The sequence below is a fragment of the Myotis yumanensis genome, unplaced genomic scaffold (assembly GCF_028538775.1).
Source record: "Myotis yumanensis isolate MYYU_CA2020_CCGP unplaced genomic scaffold, mMyoYum1.0.hap1 SCAF_14, whole genome shotgun sequence".
In the NCBI taxonomy this organism is placed as follows: domain Eukaryota; kingdom Metazoa; phylum Chordata; class Mammalia; order Chiroptera; family Vespertilionidae; genus Myotis; species Myotis yumanensis.
In genome coordinates this window covers 40,598,975-40,626,299 of record NW_027223765.1, presented here as the reverse complement: position 1 = coordinate 40,626,299, position 27,325 = coordinate 40,598,975, and the positions used below count along the sequence as shown (strand labels likewise).

The 27,325-nt window shown below is 39.8% G+C and overlaps 1 protein-coding gene across 1 annotated transcript in view; it reads left to right on the top strand.

Annotated features, from left to right (window-relative positions):
• Positions 1–7,416: 7,416 nt before the first annotated feature.
• DCP1A (decapping mRNA 1A) overlaps positions 7,417–27,325 on the top strand; it is a 52,187-nt gene continuing 32,278 nt past the window's right edge. Inside the window, exons 1-3 of the mRNA XM_070390769.1 lie at positions 7,417–7,590; positions 9,207–9,247; positions 10,302–10,429. Coding sequence (XP_070246870.1) covers positions 7,456–7,590; positions 9,207–9,247; positions 10,302–10,429 — 304 coding nt within the window. The 5' untranslated portion in view covers positions 7,417–7,455. The remainder of the gene's footprint in view (positions 7,591–9,206; positions 9,248–10,301; positions 10,430–27,325) is intronic.

Here is a 27,325-nt window from a genome sequence, read left to right as displayed (position 1 = left end):
CTTATCTCCTTATCTCCTCTATGACTGTCCCCTCCTCTGAACAAGAAATTTTCTTCTTTCTCAGGCTCACTGGGTACTCTTGCCTCCAGGTGCACAACTTTAGTCTTCTTGCAAAGCTCCTCTATGACATGACATGGCAAAGGGACCCCCTCACTGAGCCTTTAGATCCCAAGGCCAACATTCTCAACCCCTTTAATGCTCTCAAAAATGTCAATCTAAGAAATGTTGGCTGTTTACCTTTCGGTTATCATTGAAAAATTAAGATTTTTAAGAGTGAAGAATTCTAATACATTTTAAAGAAAAAAGAAAGAATATTAGAGTAGAAATATGTAATGGAAGGTCTGAGGCGTGGTTATGCATTTTTGAAGGACATAGAAAGAAGGTTTGAAGGCTAATTTGAAAGTGTGAGATTTCTGAAGGTTGTGTATGTGATGAGAAGGAAAAGAGAAATGTTGAAAGAAAGAAAGAAGTTCTAAAGTTAACTATTTACAAGAATTGTAAAAGGGCCATTTCACTCTGAGCAAGAAAGTGAGGTTTCAATCTCCAAGGCTGGCAGGACAAGGTTGCTGGATACTTCCTAAACTAAACCAGAATATTCAGAAAAACAGCAAGGATTAAGGTTCAGTAAAAAAAGAAGTTAAACCAATGAGCGGCAGATTATAACCTCAGGAAATTTAAAGTACTAAATTTGGCTGGTCTGAGTGCAGTGTCTTACTTCTTATCCAACCATCCTGGCCCCTGGCCTCAACTGCTCCTTTCCTTCCCTTTCTCTTTTCCCTTGGAAAACAGCCCATTTTAACATTCCCTCCCACTTTCACTGCAATAAAATCTCAGCCACTCATCTGTCACCCCTTATTGGTAGTGCCATGGCGACTACCCTCTCAGCTTGGAGTGAGGAACTAGAAAAAGGAATCTCATACCCTTTAGTCCACCTCTTCTCCTTACACCTTTCAGCTTGTCCCCATGATCAGGGATTTTTCTTGCTCTATGGGGAAAACACATACACCTGTCTCCCCACCAACTGGACAGGAACCTGTACTCTCGCCTCTCCGCCAATGTAGACATGGCCCCCAACAACTAGTCTTTGCCTGTCCCCGTAACCCACCATATCCTACACAAAAGGGCAGTCCCTCTCCTCATAACCCTGTCTCAGGACCTACAAGAAACATGTGGATGCCCAAAAGGTGCAAAACTGAGAAAACAAGAACCTCACCTCCAGGGTAACCTGTTCTCCCCTTTCATATCACTAGTGAGGCAACTGAGACCCCTAATCTTTTCCCCCCTAAAAATAACATCTAGGTCTCAGTTGTATTTCAGCTCCAGGCCCAGAAAAGCAGCAAAACCAGACAAGTGACGCTGTGGCAGCCTCAGGACCAGCTTTTACCTCCCAAGTCACTCAACAGGATCGCTCTCAAGAGACTTCACCAACCAGTCTTTTGGGGAAATGATACTGCTGCACCCTCAACCAGCCCACTATTATCAAAATCCATTCCCCTGTGATCTCAACGTCCAGACTCAGCAGGAAGCAGTTACAGAAGATATGACCTTCGTCCCTATTCCATAAAACAAAAAGGCTGGAATGTTAGGTTAGATGGAGCAATTGAGTTGATACCCTTCCCCGGGAACTGGCTTTTCAGGCCATTTCACTATGGACATTCCCTTTGCTGAAGACCACATTTCACTTCCGTGACCACATTTCATTCTCTCCCCTCTGGGTAAGTATAAAAAAGTCTCTGCCCAGAAAAAATCCCGCCAAAAGTCCTTTAAAAGCCACTGACTCCCCTCACTGGGTGCTGAAGCCATCCAGGCTCAGCCAACTGATGTGCGGAAGATCGAATAAATTTGTAATCCCTCACCACTCTGGCCTCTTGCGTTCCTCCTTCGACAACCTTACAGAAATGATATCAGCTTTAAATGGCCAAAATGCAGTTGTCTCTGGGTGCCTAAATTAAATTTTTGCATGCAAAAATTCAGAAAATGCCAGCTCTAAAATCGAACTGAATGAATGGTAACTGTATCTTGATTTGGAAATTAGAAGCTTCTAAGGAGAGGGACAGATAAATTCTTAAAGAAATTAATAACAAATTTTACAGTCTCTAAACTTTTCTGAAGCTAATAGATAGCCACACCCCATTTTCTCCCTTCTATAGCTCTTCCACTATATCTTTTGCTCTCTGAGCTTCTTTGTCCAGACTTGTTCTTCCCCTCCCTTCTTTGTTCCCCTTCTATCTCCTCCACTATCGTTCCATACTGACTGGAGGGAAAATGAGAATAGGAATTCTAACACCTCCCTTTGGAGAAAAGCTGGTCTCAGCTAGAGAGGAACCAACAATTGTTCCCAATTTTATTGGGGATCCTGATGGGTTTGCAACAAAATTTAACTGTTAAAACACGTAATCCTAGTTATTCTAACCTATTCCAATTATATACCTACTGGTTTCAGGGAGCAAAAGCAACAAAATTACTAAATAAGCTTCTCAAGAAAACTGTCCATTTTAAGGACTATAGGAAACTAAAACAGGATTTAGAAAAAGGAAACAAAGCCACTGAGGCCCCAATAGATACTGGGGCTACTTTATTTGTTCTTAACCACACCCAACTAATTGCCTTCTTCAGAGTAAAGCTTCTGTATAAATGACAGGAATATTTAACCAATGTCTGCTTTTAAATCAAAACCTGTTTCCTTCCAACTAGAAATCAGTGATGCCCACATATGCTTTTTCCAGAATAATAATATGTATTTAGAATTAAGTGAACCAGATACTGAACTAGAAAAGGGAAAAATGATGATTTTAAAGGAATCTCCTAAGAGGAAACTAATCTTGAGACTGACTGAATGTTTGCTAACCATCTTTTCTTCATTCTTAACTTCCTTGAGAGCTTGAGAGACAGCTTGGCAGGGAACGTGCCCTACTCATAATGGCCCAACAGTCCAGACTTGCAGAGATGCCTCTAACTCTGGGATTCCTACATGTGTCTCTCTGTAGATGGGGAAGCAATCCACAGTGCCTTGAGAGGCCCTTTTTGGGGTACATACTCACCAACTGGGAGAATTTTACCCTGAGTCCCTCAAGAAAAGGCTAATCTTTTGTAACACAGCCTGATCCCAATATAAAGTGAGCATTGGAGAAGTTTGGCCAGTTAATGACACCATTAATTTTAACATTTTCTTGCATTTAGGACCTGATTTACCATTCCCAAGAAAAATGGACAGAGGTTCCATATATCTAAGAGCGTTAGGGTTCCTAGAGGTGAACCTAAGCTATGTGCTGTCTGCAAACTAGAAAAATGTGCCCAAATGTCAAGAAACATTCCAAAAATTGGGTAAATGGATTTGTCAGTCCCTTGTTGAGGTATTAAAGTACTGTCCTTGTTTTATCTATGCAATCTTTACAGGGCTAAAGATATACTTCCAGAACATCTAAAGCCCACCAAATCCTTTTACCTTCCCCAAACCTCCCCTGTTCATCTCAAGAGGCTTATAGATAATTGGCTTTAGGAAACCAAAGTCCCAGGACCTTTGAAATGCAAATATTTGGTCTTCACCAAGGACTCTTGTGTGGGCCATTTTTAAAAATATAAATTTTTGGAAGGTGATTCTTACCAAAAGGGAAAACAAACAAACAAACAAGACCTAAGCAAGTAACTTTAATAAGTTCAACTATTTCTTTATAAATTAGTGAATATTTTTTCTTTCCTTTTTATTTTTTTAAATTAATGAATTTTAATTAAAGTCGTTGAATATCTAAATATTTTGAAATAATGTGTAATACAGAAACATTCATTGCTAAACAAGTCTTAAGGTCATCTGCTTTTGGTTTTTTATTGCCTAAAGTCTGTAAAGTGGATTTGGAGCTGTTGATGTAGCCTTGTGCTTTGTTGAACATGTATTTCTTAAAAGTGAGAGTGTGGCCCTAACCGGTTTGGCTCAGCGGATAGAGCGTTGGCCTAGGGACGAAAGGGTCCCAGGTTCGATTCCGGTCATGGGCATGTACCTTGGTTGCAGGCATATCCCCAGTGGGGGGTGTGCAGGAGGCAGCAGATCAATGTTTCTCTCTCATCGATGTTTCTAACTCTCTATCCCTCTACCTTCTTCTCTGTAAAAAAAATCAATAAAATATATTTTTTTTAAAAAGTGAGAGTGTGTTTAAAATGTGTTCATAAACATCAATCTAAGGAGTGCTGGTTGTTTACTTTGGGTCATCATTGGAAATTGAGGCTTCTAAGAGCTTCAAATTACCCAACAGGAAGCAGACAGTGGAAGAGACCATACAAGTGAAGGGAAGTATTTAAAGAATAACCAGAAATCTCATTTTCTAGAAAATATTAATTATGAGGCTGCCTAAATGGGAACAGCTAGACAACGTGGGCTAAATCCCCATGATTCTTAGACTTAACAGAGCTAGGATATTTATGTATGGCTAGAATACTGAGGGTCATATGACAGCCAGGGGTTAATTTGCTCCAGAAATTGTAAAGAAGAAAGCAAATAAGCACTTGAGTGAACAGAACCTTAAATGAAGAAGGGGTAAAGAATATTCTGGCTAAGACATAAATTATGGAGATTTATAGGGACTGATAAATTAGTGACATTCATTTCACAGCACTCCCAGGAGACGAAAACTCCAAAGACCACAATTTACAACCAGGAGTTTTTTGTCCATCGGGGAAGACATTAATTAACGACCCTCTCCAACAGTGTTTAAAGGGACCTTACCTTATCAGGTGCCTAACTGCAAATGGACATCTGCCCCTGTTTCGCCTCCATCTACAGTGGAGATCAAAGACTTTTCAAGGATGAGAAGCTGCCTACCTGGAGACAAACAGCTATCCCAGGATGTCAACAAGGCCAGTATGCTCACAAATTGCTGCTCAAACCTTGTTCTTATATCACCTAGTTGTTATTGATTGAATATACATAAAATGATTTTTATGTTGTTATCCTCCTTATAGTGTCCTAGTGGGAACAATATGTCTCCCAGACACCCTCCCTTATTAGATATGAAAAATTTAACTTGGGTCCCTGCTCATCTTTCCCACCTACTAGACAAGGATATTCTTTTTTCTTTTGGACAATGATATTCTGATAATGAAATAGTAGAGAGCCTTAATTCAACTGGCCAAACATATCATAAGTAACAGTGGATAAAAAAGGAAAGCATATAATTAACGTAATAAAAATTATGATAATACAGGTAAAGCGTTTTCCCGTTGCCTAGGATGCTTATTCCCCTCAGACCTTTCCTTGCCTAGTAGTAGACATATTCTGTTCCTAATTGGTGTTAATTGATTTAATACTGTTGCCTTTGTTCCTGGGATGTAAATGTCACACTAGATGCAGAATACCTACTAAGGCAAGCAGCAAAAAGACTTGGATCATTGTACCTCAAAAATTAGAAATGATCCAGAATATTTTTAATAAGGTTATATAGGATCTGACTGCCTTCCATTCACCTGCATTTTATTTTGAATAATACTAATTCGACCTTGAATGCCACCTAAGGTTATGGTCTTGCCCCATCCCCAGCGGTCCACCCTGTTCAGCAAGACAAATGCTGACACTGAGACATCCTAGAAATGAGCTTTTCTAGCACCGTGGGACCTCCTTCTCCAACCAAAAGGTTGGTCATCAAAGCATCCTTTGGATTGGCTTATGACCAAAAGGGGGACGTGTGGACAAAAAAGGGGCCACATACCAAATCGGACAAACTCAGGTAAGGCCTGCAGGGCAGCCTCGCAAACACAAGAGAGACCTGGCGGATGGTCTGAAATTAAGACTTTTTAACTGAAAACAGTTTATGGCAGGTAGTCACGTCCTAGGCTAGAATCTTCCCTGACAAAGGTCAGTCCTTACCGAACGATGCCTGTCTACTGCTTTTGCATCCGCTCTAACATTGCTCTGGAATGGCAGGGGAAGACCCCACAGAGCACAAACAGGGCACCAGGCAGAGACCACGCAGCCTCTCCTTGTTGCTGTTAATTGTTGACTGTTAACCCTCCTATACCCACCGATGCAGGCAAATATGTGTCTTCCATTTTACCTTTTATCCACTCTCGCTAATCTGTCATCAATGAATCTCATGTACCCCACATACCTCTTCTTTTATTGTAATGGATCAAACAAGGTGCAAAACTGCCGGTCTCTGGAGCATTATGTTAATCCCCTGAGCTTTGCTTCCCAGCAGTTGTCAGTGTGGCTCAAACTCACACAAGTTCTCTATAGGTTTGAGTGTTTCTTACATTAACATTGGGGCATCTTTTCAAATGAGAATATGTTTTTTAAGTGGAAGGCAGGGGGAGGGAGGGTGGGTGCACAGAGCTCCCTATAGTCTCCACGCCTTTACTCTAGTACCTGGCTCTTTAAAAAGCTCAACAGATGTTTGCTTTAAAAAAAAAAAAAAAAGAAGCAAACTTGTTAAAACTTTAAACGATGCGCAGCACAAAAATTTCCTTCAGAAAAATACCGAATCCTGTAGGCTGCGCTGCGCGGGCGCCCGCAGTGTCCTGTCCTCCCCCCTCCCCCAACCCCCACCCCCGGCCTGAGGGCGAGCAGCGGGGACCCCAACTTTCTGTTGGTGGGTCAATTCAGAAACATGAATGATAACACAACATGGTATGGAACAGTGGGTTCGGCACTTTTGCTCGGGAAGTTTTGGGAGCTGTTTACTGTAATCTGCCTGAAATTGGGACAATATTGAGCAAACGAGCTTCGTCAGGTGGAATCTTGAGGTTTTGCCGGCATGAGTTTGGTGCTTGGGGAGTGTGAAAGCTCGTGAGCTCTCCCGTCGGGAGGAGTAATCGGAACCGGTGACGCCCCCGCGCAAGTTCCAGGGCTTGTCAACAAGTCCTGTCGCGAGGAGGGTGGCCGCTCAGGATGACACTGGGTGACCCTTCAGCACTAGGTGAATGAGCGAAGAAGCATGAGAAACACATAACATCTACTGAGAAGTGAAACTGGAGCCCCTAAATAAAGGTGTATAAATCAAAACAAAAAAGGAAAATACCAAACTGCTGGCTGTGCTTTCTAAACGGCGCGGGAGATTGCCACGGCGAGCTTCGATCTATCGCCCGGGCGCTGCCCGTGCCCCCGCCGCAGCAGGTCCCGCGTCAGTGTCCAACCTCGTCGGGCAGGAGCTCGGAGCGAGCCCGCGGGCAGCCTGGGTCCGGGCGTCGGGGCGGTGCAGCCGGCGGGAGGGAAGCGCCTGGGGCCCCTGCCTGCCAGCTCCCCCGCGGGGCCGTGTGCGCCCACCCGCACCTGGGACCTAACGACGCCGGAACCCGGTGCCCGGGGTGTGGGCGCAGCGGAGCATGATAGCTACCGTACCGCCCAGCCGTGAGGCCCAGCGGAGAGGCGGAAGTCGAGGGCGCAGACTCTGCTGGGGGAACCTTGCTGCGAAGGCATCTTCCTGTCCGCGACTCCGCCCCCTCCAGAGGGGCTCGGCTCGAGAATTCAAGATGGAGTCGCTGAGTCGAGCTGGGCAGGAGATGAGCTTGGCGGCTCTGAAGCAGCACGACCCCTACATCACCAGCATCGCAGACCTCACAGGCCAGGTGGCTCTGTACACCTTCTGCCCCAAGGCCAACCAGTGGGTGAGTGCCCGCAGGCCACTGAGGTCTACCGCCCGGCCACCGCCTCTTAAAGGGGCCGCGCGGACCGCCCTGGGTGGGAGGTGATGCCGGAGGCCAGGGCGGCAGAGACGAGGCCAAGGTCTGGAGAACCTGACCGGCGCCTGAGGGGTGTCGGGGCCTCGGGATTGGGAAAGAGGAGCCGAAGAAATAGGCCCCAGACATCCGGGGGGAAAGCCGACCGAGGGGAGGGTTGGAGGAGGATCAGTGCCTTGGGGTCGGGTCCGGGGAGATGGGTGATCTGCCTGCTTTTCTGATGTGTTAGGGATATGAGACCGGGGAGGTCAGAAAAGATACCTGCAAGTTGAGGATTATCGGTAAATTACATACACAAAATCTACGAAGCCAGCGCTCCTCCTCCCCCCTGCAACAGACATCAATAAGGGCCCCCTTCGCAGAGGTCATTTGGATCTAAAGATTGAAATCCAGTTAGTTTCCATGCTTGGAAGAGAGGTGTGGGTAAGCCCCGCTTTTATCCAACTACACTCAGTTTCCAGAGTTTTGGGAAAGACTTCAAGGCACTTTAAAGGGCTTCCATGTTAATAAGTTCCCTTGAAGCCTTTGGAGAAGAGTAGCCGTAAAGGTGTCTCGTTCCAGCTGTGCTGCTCGTGATGTCATCCCTGAATGCTCCCAACAGACTAAATATTTTGGGGGGTTTGTTTTTTTGCACGGGAGCGGGGTCCGAAAAAGTTACATTCAGTCTGTTCACTGACTTGGTCCCTGTTTGAAGCTTCCTTCATTGCTTTAATTACATAATTTCCTGTTGTCTGGTAATTGGTCCTTCTTAATTAACTCATTCAACCACATAGGTTTTATTTACACTTAGAACAATCAACCGTAAATGTTTGGTGAATTGGATTTATAAATGACTGATGTTCACACTTCAGTAAGAAACATCCTTATGCTAACAGAACAATGAAAGATTATAATCATCGCACATTCTTTACGATCTAATACAGGTATAAGTTATATGTAACCAGTAATTTTGTGAAAAGCGTTTGGTATTTATAAAGTTAATTCAGATGAAGGCAGTTGTCAAGATTATCTTGCTTTAGATCTTTAATTCACCTCCTTGAAGAGGAGGACATATGGGAAGCCACAAAGAACAAAATTATAGATTTTTTTTTTAAGTGTAACTGTTTCAGAAACATTGGCTTAGTTTGTAATTGTTCTGAATGGTTTTTCTTTTCTTGGTCTAATTATAAACTTGTGAAATATGGATTGCAGACAAATGTTAAAGACTTGTAATAACATTTGAAAGTCAAGAAGTAAACATTCCATGATGATATTTAAGCTAAGGCAATCAAGATGATACATATTTTTTTAAAAGAAGAAAAAATGCTGCAGATATAGGCATGTTGCCGAGTTGAACATCGCATATACATTAATATGCATCAGTAGCATAGAAAGGATGCAGAAGAAATTGCTAAAAGTAGTTGGTGGAGTGAGAGAGTTAGCTTGACCTGTTCAAAAGTGATTAATTTTAAAAAATTATCTTAAACATGAAGTATTTCTTCTCCTTTGGAATATTTGGGATTGCATTATGGGGGTAAAACTAATTGTTTAATTGTCTCTTATAGGAGAAGACTGATATAGAAGGGACCTTATTTGTATATCGAAGGTAAGTTTTTTAAAAAAAGGTACATATTTTTAAATGTCATGGTAAACAATGTCACATGAAGTGGTTCAACCCTGTTGTTCATTTGTCTTTGGAACCTTCCTGCTTGACCCTTCAAGTATTCATTCATCTCTAGCTGTGAGAGTCTCAAGTTACGTCTCATCTTTGAGCCTTCAGAACACACAGAACTAGGACTTATTTAGGATCCTGGCAAAGTCTTAAACAGAAAACATTTTTTAATAATAAACGAGTCTTAAAACAGATGCCTTCCTCCCCACCCACCCCCACCCCTGTATTAAAAAAGATACATAGTTGAAATAAATATATACATGTCCTTAGCTCCATAAAATCATTTAGTTGAAGATGAGTCCTGCTGCTCTATGGTTACTAAATGAGAGATTATCTTCTGTGACTCTGGTTTTGTCCCCTTTCCCACTCTCTCCCTAAAAGTTCTGGATTGTGTACAATGTCTTTTGTAATGTGTATGTTATTTAAATATATTTTCATTGATTTTAGAGAGGAAGGGAGAGGGAAAGAGAGATAGAAACATCAATGATGAGAGAGAACCATTGATCCCATGTACTGAATCACCCTGGAATGGGAACCAAAGACATTTCTTACTGTAGGATTTGAGGCATTTTCTATCTAACTCAGGAGAACTATGGAAAGACCTGTTTGGTACAAGAAAAATCATTATTGTATTGTCAGTCAAGTGATCCAGGCAGAGAGAGGTATTGAGGGAGAGTGGCAAGAGGCTCGGTGTGGCTGCAACAGGAAGAGCAAAAGGCAAAGGAGATGAAGGGGGACAGACATATCTCCTAAGGCCTTGTGGCCCTAATAATAAGGACTTTGGCCTTTACTCTGGGTGAATGAGTCTTTGGAAGCTTCTGAGAGGAAGAGGGTTAAGATCTGACTTAAATTTTTTTGTTTACTATTGTAAATGCTAATATTGTGTAATGCGATAATATGTTCATTCTTAGAAATTGAAATAAGTAGATAACATTTCCACAAACTGACAGTGACTATAGATTATTATTTTTCTTCTATTAAATCTAAGGTCAGCTTCACCTTACCATGGTTTTACCATTGTGAATCGATTGAATATGCACAATCTTGTTGAACCAGTGAATAAAGATTTGGAATTTCAGCTCCATGAACCATTTCTTCTGTATAGAAATGCAAGCTGTGAGTATTTCTCTTTGTGTTTTGTTGTTTTTTTAAAATATTTTTATTGATTTCAGAGAAGAAGGGAGAGGGAGAGAGAGAAACATCAGTGATGAGAATCATTGATCGGCTGCTTCCTGCACACCCTCTACTGGGGATCGAGCCCCCAACCCAGGCATGTACCATGACTTCCTGGTTCATAGGTTGATGCTCAACCACTGAGCCACACTGGTCGGGCGAGTATGTCTGTTTTATTGCAGTTCATATATTTATAATTCAAGTTGGGTGACTTTAGTTTCTATTAGCACATTATTTTTGGAGTTTTAAGTTATAAAAAATTTTGGTCTATACTCTTTTATAGTTATAAATCAGTCTCAGTAAGATAAAATCTTTTAAATTGGGCTTCTAAAATTAAAATACTTTTGTTTACAATAACGTATGTTATTTTAGTTAACTATACTATTTAATATAGTAGCATTACATTATATTCCCATTGTTTGAAGGTAAGTTTCACCCTTTGTTTTCTTTTTTTTAAGGGAGAACTTTCTAGAGTAAGACTTTATATATATATAAAATTTTTTACAGAGAGGAAGGGAGAGGGATAAAGTTAGAAACATCAATGAGAGAGAAACATAGATCAGCTGCCTCCTGAACACTCCCCACTGGGTATGTGCCTGCAACCAAGGTACATGCCCTTGACCGGAATCAAACCTGGGACCCTTCAGTCAGCAGGCCGACGCTCTATCCACTGAGCCAAACCGGTCAGGGCTCACCCTTTGTTTTTCACGTGACACTGAATTATTGACCGCTTATGCCCCTGAGCAATAGGACTTAGTTTGAGAGACACAGGATGGGAACAGATTGCTGTTTCTGTCCACAAAGAAAGTACTATCTTTGCCCTGGTTGTGGTATTTTTCAATCTGTTTGTTTAGTTGAGTGTCTGCTGGGTACAAATGCTGGGCCAAGAGGTACTATATGTTAATGTTGATGATACAATATCCTGTGTAGGGTAGGCAGGTAGTTAAGTCATCTGAGACTCAGAGTTGAGTGGTAGGTACTCAGTTGGAGAGTGAGGATAATAACCTTTTTTTTTTGGCTTCATAGTCCAGGGTCCTTTCAGGCATTTTACAGACTCTTAACAATGGTTGGATATAGTCGGCAAAGCTAGAATGGTCCATTCAAGATGTAGTGTACTAAAAAGTACGCAGTGCTTGGTTTCTGTATTTCAATGTGGGTAATGAACGTATGTATGGGTGAGGACAGAAGGTTATGCTGTAATTATCATCTAAGGAAATTGCTGGAGACAAACGTTGCTTCTGACTTAAAAAGTAAAAGTTACTGTGTTTGAATTTCACTTGACTCGGAGGTAACTAGAACTGGGGGGATGTCTTCAGAACAAAATATAAAAAGCTACTAGAAATTATGCATCTTTTAATTTCCTGAATGAGAAATGGCAAGGTCTATTTGAAGCTAAAAGCCCCAAATTCTTCTCCCTAACTCACTTAGATTCCATCTAAGTAAAATGGAATCTCTCTCTTTAATAAACTATTTGTCCAGGTAATTGAATTACCTCTGAGATTTTTAATTTCTATGAACATACTAGATATGCCTTTTAATACCTAATAGTTCTGATGGATTTATTTAAACGAATGTTAACAGTAGAGTTATTTCAGATGGCTGTTTTCTTTGTGCTGAAAATTCTGTTAAAGGGGAAATTCTGCAAAGGAACACATCTAATTTTTTTAAAAAAGAGAAATTGGTTTAATTCTGCTCTTTACTACCTGAAAACTTAATTTAGCTATTGCTTCTAAGAACAGTTTGATCATTAAAATAATCAGTAGGGAAAATTATCAGAGGCCCATTGACTCAGTTACCATTCAGTATAAGCCTAAAGTGAATGGTATTATATTTCTTTCACAAGTAAAGTTTCTTTTAAAGTTGAAAATGCAACTTAACACATATAAAATGGAACCATGATTAACCAAAAGTAACTAATCAGAGCTTCAGTTATCTGGAAATATTTCTATATCCATGTGTGGAAGAAATGAAGGCAAATTATAAGAAAGCAAGCTAATGTTAGATTTTATTTTGTGAAAGTCTAGCAAGTAAGTGTAATCTGGGGTCAGTATAAAAATGTCAATATTCTGTAACCCAGCATAGTATCAGCATCATAGGTTAATTTGTTGTAATGTTAAGATCTTAAATCATCAGTAGTGTTTATTAGAGTATTCTTGAGCAGAAAACTGCACTATTGCATTTTGTTTTAGAGATTTTCAACTAAAACGATTGAAACAAAGGTTTTCCTAGTTCAGTGGTTCTCAACTTTGGCTGCACATTAGAATCACCTGGGAATCTTTTTTTTTTTAATATATTTTATTGATTTTTTACAGAGAGAAAGGGAGAGGGATAGAGAGAGTTAGAAACATCAATGAGAGAGAAACATTGATCAGCTGCCTCCTGCACACTCCTTACTGGGAATGTGCTGGCAACCAAGGTACATGTCCTTGACCGTAATCAAACCTGGGACCCTTTAGTCCACAGGCTAATGCTTTGTCCACTGAGCCAAACCAGTTAGGGCACCTGGGAATCTTTTTAAAATCCTGATTTCTGGGCCTCATCCTCCGGAAATTCTGTTTCTTTGTTATGGGGTGAGGCCACAACATTAGTAACAAAGAAACAGAATTTCCGGAGGATGAGGCCCAGAAATCAGGATTTTAAAAAGATTCCCAGGTGATTCTAATGTGCAGCCAAGGTTGAGAACCACTGTCCTAGTTAAACAGAAAACTCACTTAACCAGATCATTTTATTTCCCATTTAATTGGGCTCTGAGTCATCTCCTAACAGTCTTACAGTTTCTGAAATTGCTAATTAGAAATTCAAGCACACGTCAGCTTGTTTTCAGACCAGAGAAAGGCCTGGGAAGGTCAAGTACAACACTGTGGGTATATTAGAAAGTCTAGAAAAGGAGCTTGGGGGAATATTTAAAGAAATAGCTGTAACGAGGAGAAGTGACAGGATAGCATAAAGTGATGTGAGAGCGTTAAGGCCTCTCTTGAGTAGTGTATGTCTTGCGTCTCATCTTAACAGTAGGTCAGCAAACTGTTGAGTTGTTCAGGGATTTGTTCTTTAAATAAAAAGTTAATTAGTGTCTGATTGTATGTATAGGTAATTACACCTGATTCTGTAGCTGCACTTCTGTTATTTTCCTGTGAGAAATACCACCAAGACACCTGACCCATTTTACTCAAGTTACACCTTCAGAGCCAGCTTCTTTCACTCAAATCAATTTTTAGATTTAATATAATAGAAAATTGAACTATAATTTTTTCTAATTCCAAATTATTTTATTTTTCTTTATTTATATAAAATGCTCACCCCCACCATCATACCCCCCAGAAAAAAGGGAAAAATCTCACAAAGAAAATGCTAACCCTATTCAAGGACTTGGGTTTGGTGATTGTCTTGAATCTTTCAGAAGCAGTATGTTTTTTTGTTTGTTTGTTTGTTTGTTTGTTTTATTGCTTAAAGTATTACAATGAGTATTACATATGTCTCCTTTTTTTTTCCCCCTTGACAATCCCCTGGCCTCCCCTACCCTCCAGTGTCTTGTGTCCATTGGTTATGCTTATATGCATGCATACAAGTCCTTCGGTTGATCTCTTACTACCTCCCCCCCGCCCCCCCCCCCCCCCCCCCCCGCAACACTCCCCGGGCTTCCTGCTGTAGTTTGAAAGTCTGTTCAATGCTGCTCTGCCTCTGTATCTATTTTTGTTCATCACTTTATAATGGTCTTTATTCATAAATGAGTGAGATCATGCAGTATGTTTTTATATACTGTGCAAGGGCCTTTTGGTAACCACAGGACTGCAGTGGGGCTGCAGTGACGGTTGGGGAGACTGCAGAATCTGTAGTTACTAAGCAAAAATGATATTCCAAGCACCTTATTTTTGATTACTGACTTACAGATGAGGAAACAAGTCCAAGAAAAGTTAAGAAACTTGTTCAAGTCACAGAGTTTATAAGTGATAGAGGCAGAATTCAAATCTAGGTCTGTTGAGCTTCAAAGCCAAAGTTCTTTCTATCCCGCTGCAACAATGAAATTGCTTCATTAATCCACATCCTAGAGCAGCAGTCACCAACCAGTGGTCCTTAGGCCACTGGTGCTCCGTGAGGTGCGAAAGGTTGGCGAACGCTGTCCTAGAGCATAGCTGTCAGTAGATCTCTGATGTTAGAAACTTTCTATATCAATACTGTCCCATATAGCCACCACCAGCCACATGTGACTGTTGGGCATTTAAAATGTGGCTAGTGCAACAAAGGAAATTTTTTTCTTTTAGTTTATTTACTTGAATCAATTTGCATTTAAATAGTCATGAGGCTCGTGACTGCCATATTGAACAGTGGAAATCTAAAGCAGGAATCCATGTTCAACCATGTCCTTTTGTTGCCATACCTGAATTGAACAAGCACTTGCGAAGCTTTGGATTAGATTTTTATGCTTCCATTTAGTCATTCCTTTTTAAAATTTATAAATGAATTCTAGATACAAAGACTGCAGAAGATATTCCTGAGGGTGGCTTTGCCATGGTAACACTCTTGGCATTGGATTTAGTTTGCAGACAAGAATTCTATTTTAGGCTTTGCCATTTTATCAATAAATTACTTAAACCACTGTTGTGTCCTGGTTATCTGAAAAGGGCATTATATATGTAAAGGTACTTTGTCAAGCACTTACAAATATAAAGTATTATAGACTCTGTGTCCATCTTGGACTCAAGCCAAATGATCTTATTAGTGGAAGGGTCATAAAGATTTTGATATTATCCAGGTTCTTTTATCACCCAGGCCCATAGTGTGCTTCTTCCCATCCCTTTGGAGCTGCACCATGACAAGCTGGGACTCTGCTTGTCTTTACAGATACTCTTTTCAGATGTTGTAGGGACCATTACTAGACAGCCTGAGCTATGACAAGTTGAAAATATAAATATGTTTTAATGAATACAAATATAAAATATATTTTGTTATATAATATAAATAAATATTTATGTTATATGATATAAAATATAAACAAAAATGGGAATCTTAGGACAAATTTTTTTAAACTCTCAGAAGAAGCATTTCAATTACAGTAGACATACACTATTATATTAGTCTCATAGTGATCAGACAGTAGATAACTTATGAAATGATCACCCCAGTAAGTCTAGTACCCATCTGAATGGTATTCATTTTTTGTCAGAATACTGGAACACAACAGCCTCCTGGCTAAAACTTTATATTTTAGTAAATGTTTTGATCTCCTTAAAAAAACATTGATGAGAGTTCTTATCTATGATTAGTTTAAAAAACAACATAGTTCCTTTACTGTGTAAACATGTGCATTACTACCGATCTGCTGATCTGTGTTCATTTATAAACAGTCCATACTACCTGGATAATAAAATCATTCTTTGTAGACTCTGAACCTCTAGGAGTTCTATGGCATAAGCATGTCAAGGAAAGTATCCTTCAACTTCTGTCCAGCAATAGCATGACAGAAACTCTTCCTACAAACATTTAGAAATATTGTATAAAATATTAAATGCATAGTTTAGCCAAAAAGGAAATAGCGGACATTGCAGTGGGCAAGCATCAAAGTGAAGGCTCAAAGCTAAACTGGAAAGCCTGTGGCCTGACACCGGCTGCCAGCTGTTAGGGGTGTTTGGAGATGGGGAGCTTTACTTAATACAAGGACTCCGTTATAATTATATGGGATCAGAAAACAAGACCTTGAGTCCAAAGAGGGGCAGAGTTGGAGCTGAGACCCACATACCAGCCTATAGCCAGGTCCCCTAATAAGTTACATAATAATAAATTAGAAAGAAATTGGCCCATCAATCTAGGGAGATGACAGTCAGGTTTATCTTTCAGTCTGGGCTGTGAGTTAGAGGGCACATGTCTCCCCTAAAAATAGTAACCGTGAGACTCCTCTCATTCAGATTTGGAGTTAAGTTATATCATTCATTTGGTGTAATTTTTTACCCAGGCCAAAAAATTAACATACAATTAACCCTCAACTGGTGATTATTCTAGAACACCTGGCCAAAGCCAATGCAAAACCCTTCTGGAGGGACACATCCTTAACCCAAATTGCCAAGGGGTCTCATTGATAAGTTTCACGGTCCAAAGTTACTACTAAATGTACAAGGAAATAATTCACAGTCAGTGAGAGGTAGGATACAACAAACAACAGGATAGGCCAACCCTTCCCAAAAACTTTAGTTATTGAAAAGATCGGCCCTGGCCAGTGTGGCTCAATTAGTTAGAGCATTGTCCATATATCAAAAGGCTATGGGTTCAATCTCCAGTCAGGGTGCATACGGGAGGCAACTGATCAATATTTCTCTCTCACATTGATGTTTTCTCTCTCTACCTTCCTCTCTCTCTAAAATCAATGAAATGATCAGATAGAGCAGCGGTTCTCAACCTGTGTGTCGCGACCCCTTTGGGGGTTGAACGACCCTTTCACAGGGGTCGCCTAAGACCATCGGAAAACACATATATAATTACATATTGTTTTTGTGATTAATCACTATGCTTTAATTATGTTCAATTTGTAACAATGCAAATACATCCTGCATATCAGATATTTACATTACGATTCATAACAGTAGCAAAATTACAGTTATGAAGTAGCAACGAAAATAATTTTATGGTTGGGGGTCACCACAACATGAGGAACTGTATTAAAGGGTCGCGGCATTAGGAAGGTTGAGAACCACTGAGATAGAGACTTTAATGTCAGGTGTAGATTATAAAGTAAAATGACAGGTATATGTAAAAAATAACCAAGTAGAACTTCTAGAAATTAAATTTTTAATTATTGAAATAAATTCTCTACCTGGACTCAACAATTGGAAAGAATATTGGGAAATTGGAGACATTTGAGGATAGTATCCAGAATGCATCCCACAGTAGGAAAGAAATGAAAAATTTGATGGAGAAAATAGAATTGTAAAGTCTACAGAAGACAGAGAAGAATTTCAGAATGATAAACTCTAGAGAGAGGTAGTATTTGAAGAGTTTGAGAATTTTCCAGAATCTATGAAAGATATAAATTTCAGTTGTAGGCAGTAGAATAAGTCCCCAAGCATAATAAATAGAAATAAATACAAACCTGAGCACATGGTAAATCATCAAAGGCAGACAGCAGCAACCAAAGGCTGCCTGAGATTGATTATTTACAAAGAGCAACACCTAGACAGCCTATTTAGTTGCAGCTACTGAGTTTGGAAGACAAAGGAATAATATTTTCAGAGTATTGAGGGGGGAAAAGATCAACCAACAATTTAGTAATTCGCGAGAACAAAATGGCCTTGGCTGTTTAGCTCAAGGTTGGTTAAGAGCATCACCCTGATATACCAAGCAAGCTTGAAGGTTCAATCCCTGGTCAGAGCACATGCAATTAATCAGTTAACCAATTAATGCATAAATAAGTGGAACAAAAAAATAGGTGTTTCTCTCCTCAGAAAAATTTTATTTAAAAAAATAAAGGGAGAAAACAAAATAAAGACTTTTTTCAACAAAACAGAACTCCTGTCTCCAACAGACCCTGCAGAAGTCACTTCTAAAGCAGTGCTGTCTACAGTGATGGCGAACCTTTTGAGCTCAGCGTGTCAGCATTTTGAAAAACCCTAACTCAACTCTGGTGCCGTGTCACATATAGAAATTTTTTGATATTTGCAACCATAGTAAAACAAAGACTTACATTTTTTATATTTATTTTATATATTTAAATGCCATTTAACAAAGAAAAATCAACCAAAAAAATGAGTTCGCGTGTCACCTCTGACACGCGTGTCATAGGCTCGCCATCACTGGTCTAGTAGGTAGCATTTACTCACATGTTGCTATTGGGCATTTGAAATGTGCCTAGTGAAACTGAATTTGTAATTGTATATAATTTAAATTGAATGGTGCAGTTATAAAGACTATCGTTTTAAAGTAAAAAAGCTGAGCACAGGAATAGGAAATGAAATTTAAGAAACAATAATGAGCAACGAGACGGAAATAAGTCAAACAGTAACTGTATAAAGCAATAAAATCACTAGGTTGAATCGAGGTAGTATAAAGCTGAAGCAAAAATACTAGATAGCAACAGCATAAAAGCTGTTCAAATCTAAAGCATCCGAAGTCTGAAGTGAGATAAATTGATTAATCATAGACTTTTAAATCAAGCCATGTGTGTTCAAATGATTCAGGGTAACCACTGCATAATAAAAATAGGATGTCTTGACTTTTAAACCAGTACAAACCCAGATTGGAAAAAAAGTAAATAGAAACCATGGGAAATAGCCCAAAATAAAATGGCTAAGATAAATGAATCGGTAATTAGAACAAATGTTAAGTGAACTAAACCTACCAGTTAAAAGACATTGGATAAAGATACAGAATTTGCCCTGGCCAGTTTGGCTCAGTGGATAGAGCATCAGCCTGCGAACTGAGGGGTCCCAGGTTCGATTCTGACCAAGGGCACATGCCAGGATTGCAGGCTCAATCCCCCAGTAAGGGGCTTGCAGGAGATGGCCATTCAGTGGTTCTCTCTCATCATTGATGTTTCTATCTCTCTACCCCCTCCCTTTCTCTCTGAAATCAATAAAAAAAACATTTTTTAAAAAACAGAATTTGCCATTTGTACTACTTTCAAAAATCTTAAAACTCGAAAACCTGGAAAAGTTGAAAGGTGAGGGATAAAATGAGGTATGTCAGATAATTGTTAACCAACCAAACATGGCTGATGTAGCTGTGTTAATCATGATAGATTCTAAAGTAAAAACATCAGGGATAAAATTTACCACATAATGATAACAGGAGTAAATTACCTAGAAGATAAAACAATTCCAAACTAACATCTACCTAGTATATGTCAGAAATACATATGAAATGTTAAAAATATATAATTATAGATGGAGATTTTAACAGGCCACCTTAGTAATTGACAGATAAAGTAGACAACTCAGTAAGGTTATAGTATATTTAAACCGTACAGTTAAGCTTGATCTAATGGACATGTATAGAATCCTGCTTCCAGGAATTCAAGAATGTGCATTTTATTCCAAGTACATATTAGAATTTTATAAAAATTACTACATGTGGCCACCCAGCCCAAGAAGTTAGAGAGGAAAAAGAAATCTGAGTTAAGTTGAAGGAAAACATAGATGAGTAGAAATTAGTGGAAAATGTAGAAATTTCAATAGAAAGAATCGGCAAAATATTTTTTAAAAACTCTTCCTGACCCTGATCGGGTAGCTCAGTTGGTTAGAGCATTGTCCCACATGCCAAGGTTGTGAGTTTGATCCTTGGTCGGGGCACATTTAAGAGCATAAATAAGTAGATAACAAATCGATGGTTCTCTCTCTTAAAATCAATAAATTAAGTAAAATAAACTCCCCTATAACATGATTGATCTAATAACAGCAAAAAGAGTGAGGGAGGCATACAAGGCAGTATTAGGAATTTTACATATTGCAACTAAAGGTAGAAAACACCTGTGTTTTTTTTTAAAAGAAAGCACTATGAAGAAATTTTTTCTGAAAGTTTAAAATTAGATTACATGGACAGTTTCCTGGGAAAACTGTAGTAAACAGTGTAGTAAAACTTATTCTGGAATAAATAGATCTGAATGGAGTCATGAACAAAAAAATTATTGGGTCAGTAGTTTAAAATCTCTCCCATCATAACGATAAAATGCTGAGAGGAATGTTCTGTTCAGTAAATGGTATTAGGATAGTTAGTTCTCCATATAGAAGCCAGCCTCTGAAAAAGCAGATATAGGATCTGTACATTTCTGACCTTATCATAAGACATGTGTCTCCACAGACCACTTTTCTGCAGTGAAGAAATGAGACTTCTACTTTCCACTATTCTTCAGCATTTGGTGAGCACCTTCTAAAAGCAACATACCTCACTAGTATGTTTCTCTGGGAAGGTGCTTTCCCCCAAGACCACTGTCAGGAGTCTCTTGATTTCCATTTCTGTGGGCTCCTTTCAGAATGAAAGTGGTGACCTGGAATTGTGTGTATGTAGTATATACTTACGACTTAATTATGAAATGCCCCAAGAATATTTTTGTAAAGTGGATTCTGAGCAATTTTTTTAAAATCCAAAATTCAGTGTTTGAATTAATAAAAAAATAAAAGCAAGTAAATTTGGTGTTTCTGTTACAACTAAAGAGTTTACAATATAACTTGCTTAATTGAAAATATTAAGATAAAGGTTGTTGGTACCGTTAAGCTCTGCAAAATCAATTCGTCATTTAATGATTTTCTTTGCAAAAACTATTTCAGTATTGTCTTTTACTTTGCTTTTAAACAAACAAGATGATTATAACTGTTGTGTAATTTTAAAAAAATTTTTAAGGAGAGAGAGAGAGGAACATCAATTTATTGTTCTACTTATGTATGCATTTTTTGGTTGATTCTTGTATGTCCCCTGACCCAGGATCAAACCCACAACTTTGGCATATCAGGACAATGCTCTAACCAACGGGCCTACCCAGCCAGGGAGGAAATCTGTAACTTGCTATGATCAATTAATTCTAGACACCACTGCACTCGGACCAGCCTTAAAGAATTTTATTTATCCTTTGGTTCTATTGTATTTTCTTTAAAAATTATCAGCAGAAGTCATAAAACTGGTTAAAAGTTTCAGTGTCAAATTCTGCCTTTCTGGTAAGGGTCAGGATTCTTAATGAAATATGTTACTGTATTAATCCCAGTGCTATGCTTATTCTTAAAACAACCCAATTAATTAAGATCTGTGATTTGAGAATTTTTCATTGTAAATTTGAATGATTAGGCCAGTAATAATGAAAATCTGATCCACCAGAGAGACAAGGACAACTCTTCATGTTTCTTCCACCCAACACCTAAGGCATGGATCACCCACTGAATGCCACTTTTTGTATTTTAAAATGTTTTCTATAATCCAGAAGTACTTTTGGGAAAATGAACAAAGTATGTTGCTTAACCTGCTTAACAACAACAGAAAATCACCATAGCAAGAACAATTGAAAATAAAAATATTACTGCTTTTTAATATTTTTAAGAACTTACCTCCAAAAGCCTGTGAGAAGTACCCCTTAGTTTCTGCTTCACTTACAACTTTTCCTTTATATCGGCAATCAGTCTCTTGATACAGAGCATTTTTAATTAAAATTAGATCACTAGCAAAAGCAGGGAGATTCATTTCCATAGTGTTGAAAATGCAGCTGCCAAATGGAAAGTTTTAGCAGAAGAAATACTGTAGTGTGTGCCTTTTTTTTTTTTCTCTGCTTGTCCTTTCTCAGTTCAAGGGTAAGACTCAGAACAGTAGAGATGATAGGTGGCTGTTGGCATTTGGCATGAATCTTCAGACTTAAAGCACAGTTCAGGAAATTTCCTTGCAAGAGAACTTTATAATTTGTCAAGTCAAAAAATGTGAGTTCTGCCTCCAAACTGAAAGAAATTTATAAACAATTTTAAAAGTTCCCCAGTTCGTTCTTTATGATCTTTGAATTCAGCGCAGGGCTTGTTACTGAGCCTGAGGAAAGGCAGGCCGTCTTCCACCCTCAGCCGCAGCTCTGCTTGTGGTGGGTATGATTCTGTAATCAGTGAAGGGGAAAGGAGCTGTGGCAACTGCATTAGTCTGGCCTTCTGGGCCAAGATAAGGAAAGAGCCTTGCTGTTGCCACATTTGTAGATTGAAGAGGTAAAAACACCATGAAAACATAGAGACTTAGACTCCCAGGTTGACCTGCTGCACTGTCAGGTCAAACATTTCAGAAATCTGTGTTGCTTTGTATCTGCTACAGGCCGCTGCTTAGTATGCATGTAGAGCCTCCACCAGGGGCCTTCTGTTAACTTTGTGAGTCCATCAACTTTGTAGAATTTCCCAAGCAGATTCTTTCTTTTCATTGTGCCTCATAATTACTGGCTTTTTTCCTCCCCTAAGGTAGTGTTGTCAGGTAAAAAGCAATTTTTTAAAAAATTGTGGTGTTACCTTAATTGTAAAGATTTTTAAAAGTTAGCCCTAACCCGGTGGTCGGCAAACTGCAGCTCGCGAGCCACATGTGGCTCTTTGGCCCCTTGGGTATGGCTCTTCCACAAAATACCGACTTCTGTGCATGGGCCACGAAGTTTCAATCGCACTGTACATGCACACCCGCACGTGGTATTTTGTGGAAGAGCCACACTCAAGGGGCCACAGAGCCGCATGTGGCTTGCGAGCCGCAGTTTGCCGACCACTGCCTTAACTGGTTTGGCTCAGTGGATAGAGCATCAGCCTGCGGACTCAAGGGTCCCAGGTTCGATTCCAGGCAAGGGCACGAACCTTGGTTGCGGGCATATCCCCAGTAGGGGGTGTGCAGAAGGCAGCTGATCGATGTTTCTAACTCTCTATTCCTCTCCCTTCCTCTCTGTAAAAAATCAATAAAATATATTTTAAAAAAAATAAAAATAAAAAAGTTAACCATGCTGCACCATTTATCTCTAATACTAGAAGCTCCATGCATGAAATTCGTGCACAGGTAGGGTCCCTAGGCCTGGCCAGCAATCAGGGCCAATTGGGGCCTTCCTTTGTTCTGCACTGCCCCCTGGTAGTCAGCACACATTATAGCAAGTGGTTGAACTCCTGGTCGGTCGAACTCCCGAGGGGATAATTTGCATATTAGCCTTTTATTATATAGGATTTTCTCTTTAAGAACTCACAAAGGAAAGCAACAATTACTTGTTGCTAAGTGGCAGAAATGTGTTCTTAATATGTATGTGTATAGGTTTTCACTTGTGTTTACATAGTGAAGGTCATCGTGGAGGTAAAAATTGAAAAACAGTAATGCTAGTCCAAGAAGATTTGAAGCCGCTCTGGAGCTGGCCAGATAAGCCTGCAGACTGAGCACATGAGCATCAGTACTCTGCAGGATCCAGGCAGGTCTGAGCTACTTACAGAGTCACTGCTTCCATGCATGCTCAGCTTTTTCTTTTCTTTTTTTATTAAAAGGAGACATAGGATAAGCATTTGCTACCAATATTTAAAAGTTTGGGTATTTTACACACACACATACATACCCCTACACTTCGGTTTCTATCTTTTCTTCTTGTGACAAAATGGCATGTATAGTCACACAGCACCTGCATTCCTGTGAATACTAATAGCCAGAGCTCTGGCAAAGGCTGCCCATCACAGCCTCATGGATCCCAGCCCCTGAGGTTTCTTACACCCCTCTCTGTGGGTATTTACCTTACAACCCTGGTTTGGATGATCTCTTAATAAATTGACAGAAAAATGTGTAGAAGAGAAGTTAGGGAAAGGAGAGAAAAGTCCTCCCTTTTCCTACACCACTGTCTAACCTAACTGTTTTCCGAAGCCCAGGAAATAGGAACTCAACTCCATGGAGGCCAAGAACCATACTTCCCACCCTTTTTTGTCCCTTGTGACACATAAAAATGAGTATATTTGAGTGGGACACCAGGGTGAATAGACTACCAGTGGTGGTTGGATGGCTCCAACATTTGGGTACATCCATGATCACTTGTAGCGTTCACTTAGGGGACACTCTACTGATTTAGGGAGTGGCAAGTGCTGTGTGGCAATAATGGCAGTAAATCTGAATAGAGATAAAACCCTCATGTGATTCACTGTATTATTTGGGTTTGCCTATCATTTAAGAATAAAAGTTTGCCCTAACTGGTTTGGCTCAGTGGATAGAGCATCGGCCTGTGGACTGAAGGGTCCCAGGTTCGATTCCGGCCAAGGGCATGTACCTTGGTTGCGGGCACATCCCAGTAGGGGGTGTGCAGGAGGCAGCTGATAGATGTTTCTAACTCTCTATCCCTCTCCCTTCTTCTCTGTAAAAAACTGAATAAAATATATATATTTTTAAAAGACCCTATAAAAAAAAAGAATAAAAATTTATCCCTGGCCAGTTTTGCTCAGTGGATAGAGCGTCGGCCTGCGAACTGAAGGGTCCCAGGTTCAATTCTGGCCAAGGGCACATGCCTGGGTTGCAGGCTCGATCCTCAGTACAGAGTGTGCAGAAGGCAGCCAAGCAATGATTCTCTCTCATCATTGGTGTTTCTCTCCCTCTCCCTTCCTCTCTGAAATCAATAAAGAAATATTTTTTTTTATGAATAAAAGTTTATAAATATAAATAGGAGTTATCAGTTGTGATATTCTTAGGTTTATTTTCTTATCCCTAAGAATGTTCAGTGGTGTCTTCATGTGTCTGAATCCTAAACTGAGTTTATATTAACAGGGACTGTGGAAGCAATATTGCAGGTAAATATTTTCTAACTTGATTTGATTTAGAGAGGGGTACCAAATTTCAAAATAATAAACCAAAGAGTTTGCAGAATAGCATTTTTAAATTACCTGGCCCAAGTCTTTAATCAGTGTTCAATAAATAGATATTTGCAATTTAAATATTTTAAAGTGGGCTCTATCTTCACCATGTTAGTATGTGTTTTTTTAAAATGGGTGTTCTTTTGGCCAAAAGGAGTAAGCTACTAAGGTCATTGAAGCATACTTACCAGCCTTTCTTATAGATAGACTAGAGGCCTGCTGCACGAAATTCATGCACTGGGGGGCGGGGTCCCCAGCCTGGCCTGTGCCCTCTCACAATGCGGGAGCCCCTCGATCGATATCACCAAAGAGGTAGGCCCTGCCCACCCATCCGGGGCTCCTTGATGGATTGCCCCAAAGAGTAGGCCGGAGCTGCCCCTGGAATCCCCACAAGGAGCTGCCATGACTCACCTCCATGCTGTGCACACAGCATCAAGTCCCCGCCCACCCGTGTGCGCACGCAGCCTCCTAGTGTTGGATTGTTACAGTGTGAGGGCATCACGGAGTGAGGGCGTGACAACCACATAGGCTTTTATTAGTATAGATATACGGCCTCTCCTTGCCTGCCTGCTTGCCACCTGCCACAGTCTCCTGTATGTGTGTGTGTGTTCTTACCCTCACCTCAGAGCCTTTCTTTCCCAACCTTTTGATGTTGATGTGGAACCACCAGGCTTATTCCTGTCTTAAATGATCTGTCAAGGCAGTGGCATTTGATGTTTCACTCCCCAGGGTAGGCTTGTATTTATATAATCTGTCCCAATCTTATACTGTTTTTATAATCAGAAGGGTCTTCCTTGTGTCTAGAGTAAATGGTTCTGGCTGTGTTCAGAATCCATTTTCTTGTTTTTGTTTCCTTGTAGGGGGTTTTGGTCAGTATCATCTTTAGAAATTTTGTTGCTCTGAACTCCTTTGCCAAAAAGCTTTATCAAACCCCCTTTTCTGCTTGGCACCATACTGAGAAAATCTCCAGCTTCCTCAAATCCTTTTAGAAAGTAGGTCTAAACTAAATAATAAATGAATCAAAAAGACAACATGAGAGTGATTCCCAGCTCTGTTTTTGTGACATTTCACAGGATCGCTAGAAGTCTCAAGGGATTTTATAAAGGCTCCAAATTAATTTGGATTTTTTTTTACCTTGTGTATGCCATATAACACTCCAGATGAGCAGCAGAGTGAAGGATCACATGAAATCACACCAGGCTGCTGGATCTTTAAACAGGCTCTCTAGGAAAATGGAAACCTCTTGCCTCACAACTTTTAAAAATTTCTCAATATTAAATAATCCAGATACTTTTTATCTTTGTCAGTTTTATTTTTCACACTTTCAAAAGAAAAGGAAACATTTAATTTTTGGATATTCTTTCTGTATCTTGTTATTTTTCATGGAAGTACAAGCTAAAGGTAATTAATTACATGTCCTGTCACACTTCCTAACTCTTCAGTGATTTGCCTGTGCAGCATGACTTACCTGGGACAGCTGTTAACACCATGATATATGGTGGGTGTTCAATAATTAGTTTGCTCTTATCTTGAGAAAAGCCATTTATAATACAGCATGCCATTATTATTTGCCATAGCAAAGTAGTACTATATTGCCAATTCCCTAAATCCTCTGTGATATAGTTAATCAAGGGAAATTATTTCAGGTGAATTCTCGACAGAATATATTGGGCCTTCCAGTGTAACTTCTCTTGGAAGAATACTCAGCTTTGGTTTGGAGACAATGTCCTCCCAGTTTTAGCTATCTGGCGAACTTGTCTGTCTGTCCTCACTGGTGACAGTGACAGGCTTAGTGGCAGGTCTCTGGGCCTTCTTGCCAGTTGCATGCACTGAGCAGTTGATATGTTGGCAGACAGAACTGATTCTTGGATGCTTGTCTGAACCTCTACAGGTCTGCTTTTGGCAGAATCGAGTGTGACTGTTATCCTTTACCCATTAAGCTATCATTACGGCTTCCTTATCTTTATTTCTTCAGCAAACATGCCTTTGAAAGTGGTTGGCTCTTTCTGGCAGTTTACTTGATAATGTACAAGAGCGGAAGGCATGTGTCTTATTTCTAAATTATAGCGTATTTCTTCAAAGGAAAAGGGTAGACCTAAGTGAAGATTTGTCATAAGTTGACAGCTCTGATAGGTTTATTTTGATTATTAATATGGACTTCTTTCCTAAGATTTTGGTTTACAATCTCCTATGAAAACATATTTAAATGCCTCTGCTTAGCTAAAAAAACAACAACAAAAAACGAGTTCCTCTTTGAGCCTGATGTATTGCATACCATCAACTTTTTCTCATCACTATTAATTGTATGGATGTGTGCATTAGAGGAAAACTGGAATCATTTGTAGTTTGGATGTTCTTTAGCCAAGGTTGGAGGAGACATATTTAAAGAAAGGTAGGTACCTGTGATTGCCATATATGGAGTCTTTTCAAAGCCCAATCTGATTTACTCTATGTTGGAGCAGTCTTTAGCTGCTAAGAACATAGATAATACTTAATAATTATCTCCTCTGTGACAAGGCTGTTTCTGTGCTCCTCTATTGGGCTGTCAAAGCTAAATTTAATC